The sequence below is a fragment of the Chiloscyllium plagiosum genome, chromosome 11 (assembly GCF_004010195.1).
Source record: "Chiloscyllium plagiosum isolate BGI_BamShark_2017 chromosome 11, ASM401019v2, whole genome shotgun sequence".
Taxonomy (NCBI): domain Eukaryota; kingdom Metazoa; phylum Chordata; class Chondrichthyes; order Orectolobiformes; family Hemiscylliidae; genus Chiloscyllium; species Chiloscyllium plagiosum.
The window spans coordinates 75,565,233-75,568,841 of NC_057720.1; the positions used below are offsets into that span (position 1 = coordinate 75,565,233).

Here is a 3,609-nt window from a genome sequence, read left to right on the forward strand (position 1 = left end):
AGAATTAGAGGGCATAGGTTTAGGGTGAGAGGGGAAAGATATAAAAGAAACCTAAGGGGCAACTTTTTCACGCAGAGGATGGTACGTGTATGGAATGAGCTGTCAGAGGATGTGATGGAGGCAGGTACAATTGCAACATTTAAGAGGCATTTGGATGAGTATATGAATAGGAAGGGTTTGGAGGGATGTAGGCCGGGTGCTGGCAGGTGGAACTAGATTGGGTTGGGATATCTGGTCGGCATGGACGGGTTGGACCGAAGGGTCCGTTTCCATGCTGTACATCTCTATGACTCTAAATAGGATGACTAGGTGTAGATGGTCACGTAATTCAGATAAACTGGAGGAGCGATATTCTTTAGGTTGGCTAACATCAGGAAATGTCAGGTAAGTGCTATGTTTGTTTTAGAGGTGTGACTTCTGACACAAAGCTAGATCAGGACAACGTAAAGGATTGGCTTGCCACTTGGAAGGCTGAACCAGCAACCATACAACATGGTGAACCAACATAGGTGACCGAATAGGGGTGTGATAGGGTTGAGACCATACCCTATTGCTACCCAGTTTATATGTAGTTACCACCCCTTGCATTGTAATCTTTCATTTCAGTTTTTCAGTGTACATAAGTAAATTAACTCGAAACGGGTATCTCTCGTCAATTGTGATACTTTTTTGTGGGATGCTTTCTACTCTGGGACTGCATTGTTTAGTATTACAGGGGGTCCCCAATTTATGAACTTATGAATGCTCATACTTACAAATGTGATCTCATCCAAGGGTCTAATTTTAAAGACCTGGTGTATGAACATTTCTTGTACTTGTGAATGACTCCTTTGTATTGTCCTGCAGTTTTGAATGACTCCTTTTATATTGTCCTGTAATCTTTTTCCAGATGGAATGGAACCCAGGGACTTGCTTTTACTTAAAACCCAAATGTGCCTGAAATCAGTACTCTACTGAACACCTGCACAAAATGGTGCAATCATCTAATTTAATATTATTCCCTAGGTCAATGTTTCTTAAAAACACTCTCTTTTCACTTGTTGGTTTGTTAAATACCATTTACTCCAGGTAATCAGAAGCCGACAGGTATAAATCATAAACCATGTCAAAAAGGCTAGAAATCCATAGCACACTCGACATCAGAAAGGGAAAAGTTAATGTTTCAAGTGGGACCCTTGATCAAAACGAGGGTCAGATCTTATCCCATTCCAGTCTTGATTGTTTTGTCCTGAAGAAATAGATTATCCTGCAAAGCGTCCAAACCTGCCTTGAAGAATTCCCTGCCAGCTCTTTACAGTCCTTACTGAACCTTACTGATTCCTCATCCACCCCAACCATCTATTAAGAAATGTCTTTTTGCATTAATCTGCTTTACAGCAAATTGAATTGTAACACACAAGGCCCCTGCAGGTAATAGAGGTCTGCAGCCATCTTCATGACATGATTTCTTTTAATGGCACTGACCATCTATTTGTCTTTAGGTTTTGCTATATGACAGAGGAAATGTTTCAACCATAAAGAGCATTGAGAAGTTCTTGCAATGTGTACAGAAAGCCAGCAAGCCCACTGCATCAAGGTAAAATATTAAGTGTACATGCCATTTGATTAGAAGAATGTACACTTGATTTATTGGAGTGTGCTGTCTTGTATCCAAATGAATTGAATATCCATGCAGCTTACAAATAATAGTACAAGAGAATTGGCTGCCAGCTCCTGAAATAAGAACTTCTGCAAAAGTGCAAGTTATGTAAAAGTTTCTGTCATGTGTTGGGATTTATGACAATTTTTTCATGGAAATTAGATGAAAATATTAAATCCAAGGATTACAATTGTCATAGAAAACAGTGGATTGGGAAGAAGAGATGAGTTTTGAAAGAACAAAAAATGGGACTTTACTACCTGTATTGCATATTGAATTGGGGCAATATGAATCAATTGATGCAACAAATAGCTTCCATTTTGGAAATAGTCATTGGGGATAAGGGATGGCTTGGGTGTGGTAACTGGTAAGTATGGATTGCCAAGAAAACTTAAAAGGCTAGGGTCCAGAGTTTCGCCCTATCGAAGAGCTTCCCTAACTTTCCCAACTTCAAACTGCTGAAATGGAGACGCCCTGGGATTCGCATCTGTACAGCTTCCAGAGGCAGCTGGCCATGTAACTCCATAGTACCATCCACTCCTGAATAATTTTACTGAAGTAACTATCTGGAACTAAATGTGCACGCCATTGACCAGTTGAGAGAGGTTTGAACCTTATGGATTTGTGTAGATAGCCGAGGTACCCCTTTTGATTTGGTCCTGGGATGGTTTTTGTGTGATAGGTTGCCTTTGGTAGAGGTAAAGTACCCTTTGAGCAGGATTGGTAAAAGTAAAAGTGCATGTGTGTGAACTGTGTGTAACTTCATTTGGGCTGTCATTTTGTCAAAGGGGTTGGTCAGGTGTGTCAGGCATTCAAACTTCAGGGCAAGTAAGTTTTTTAAAAGATGGATTGTTTTCTATTTCTGGCCCCTGACATTAGCCTGAGGGTTTCCAGTGTTGGATGAGTGTGGTATGACAGATTTCACAAGGATCACAGAGGATGCCTTTCATTTCACAGTTTTATTGATAGCAACTAAATGATAATGGACTCTTTGATGTGGGACACTGAATTCCTATGCCTGTTGCACTTGAATTAAATGTTTGTTGTTATAAAACTTTACTGAGGTGAAGGAACTTAAATGTAATAAATGTATTGTTATGAGTTAGATTTTTAAAAGCCTCCAATATGGTCTAGCTCATTTAATAGAACTATGTTTTTTTTCTTATCTGTACATGGGTCCTGAGATGGATACTGGACAAGTTGGTAGATAAAAGGCAAAGAGTAGTATTGGGGACACGGGACAGCAATAGTTTTACATTGGGGCTATAAAGTGGCATGTTATGGTTAACAGGTGTTGGCATGAATGGGAGCATAGTGATTCGTACTGGGAACATTTTTTTATTCATTTGTGGGATGTGGGCCTACCCCTAGCTGTCCTTGAACTGATTGGGTCATTTCACAGTGCAGTTGAGATTCAGTAACATTGTTGTGGTTCTGGAGTGACATGTAAGCCAGACCTGGTGAGGGTTTGGAGATGCCAGTGTTGGGCTGGGGTGCACAAAGTTAAAAATCACACAACACCAGGTTATAGTCCAACAGGTTTAAGTTGAGATTCAGTAACATTGTTGTGGTTCTGGAGTGACATGTAAGCCAGACCTGGTGAGGGTTTGGAGATGCCAGTGTTGGGCTGGGGTGCACAAAGTTAAAAATCACACAACACCAGGTTATAGTCCAACAGGTTTAACTGGAAGCACTAGCTTTCAGAGCGCTGCACCTTCATCAGGTGGTTGTGGAGGACACAATTGTAAGGCACAGAATTTATAGCAAAAGTTTACAGTGTGATGTAGCTGAAATTATACATTGAAAAATACCTTGATTGTTTGTTGAGTCTTTCATCTGTTTGAATACCATGATAGTTTCACTTCTTTTATGTGTAAATCACAAAACGTTTTTTTAAAAGTTACATTCTCAGGTTAACTGTACAATTGGTGTTAGCCAGACAATATGTTGAAGGTGTTAGCCCCCTGTGT

The 3,609-nt window shown here is 40.1% G+C and overlaps 1 protein-coding gene across 5 annotated transcripts in view; it reads left to right on the forward strand.

The window, feature by feature from the left end:
• LOC122554579 (eIF-2-alpha kinase GCN2-like) overlaps nucleotides 1-3,609 on the forward strand; it is an 85,667-nt gene that overhangs the window by 74,339 nt on the left and 7,719 nt on the right. For 4 of the 5 annotated variants that reach the window (XM_043699835.1, XM_043699836.1, XM_043699837.1 and 1 more), the window contains one exon: nucleotides 1,482-1,576. The exons of the other annotated variant lie outside the window; for it this stretch is intronic. In XM_043699835.1, coding sequence (XP_043555770.1) covers nucleotides 1,482-1,576 — 95 coding nt within the window. The remainder of the gene's footprint in view (nucleotides 1-1,481; nucleotides 1,577-3,609) is intronic. 5 annotated transcript variants of the gene reach the window in all.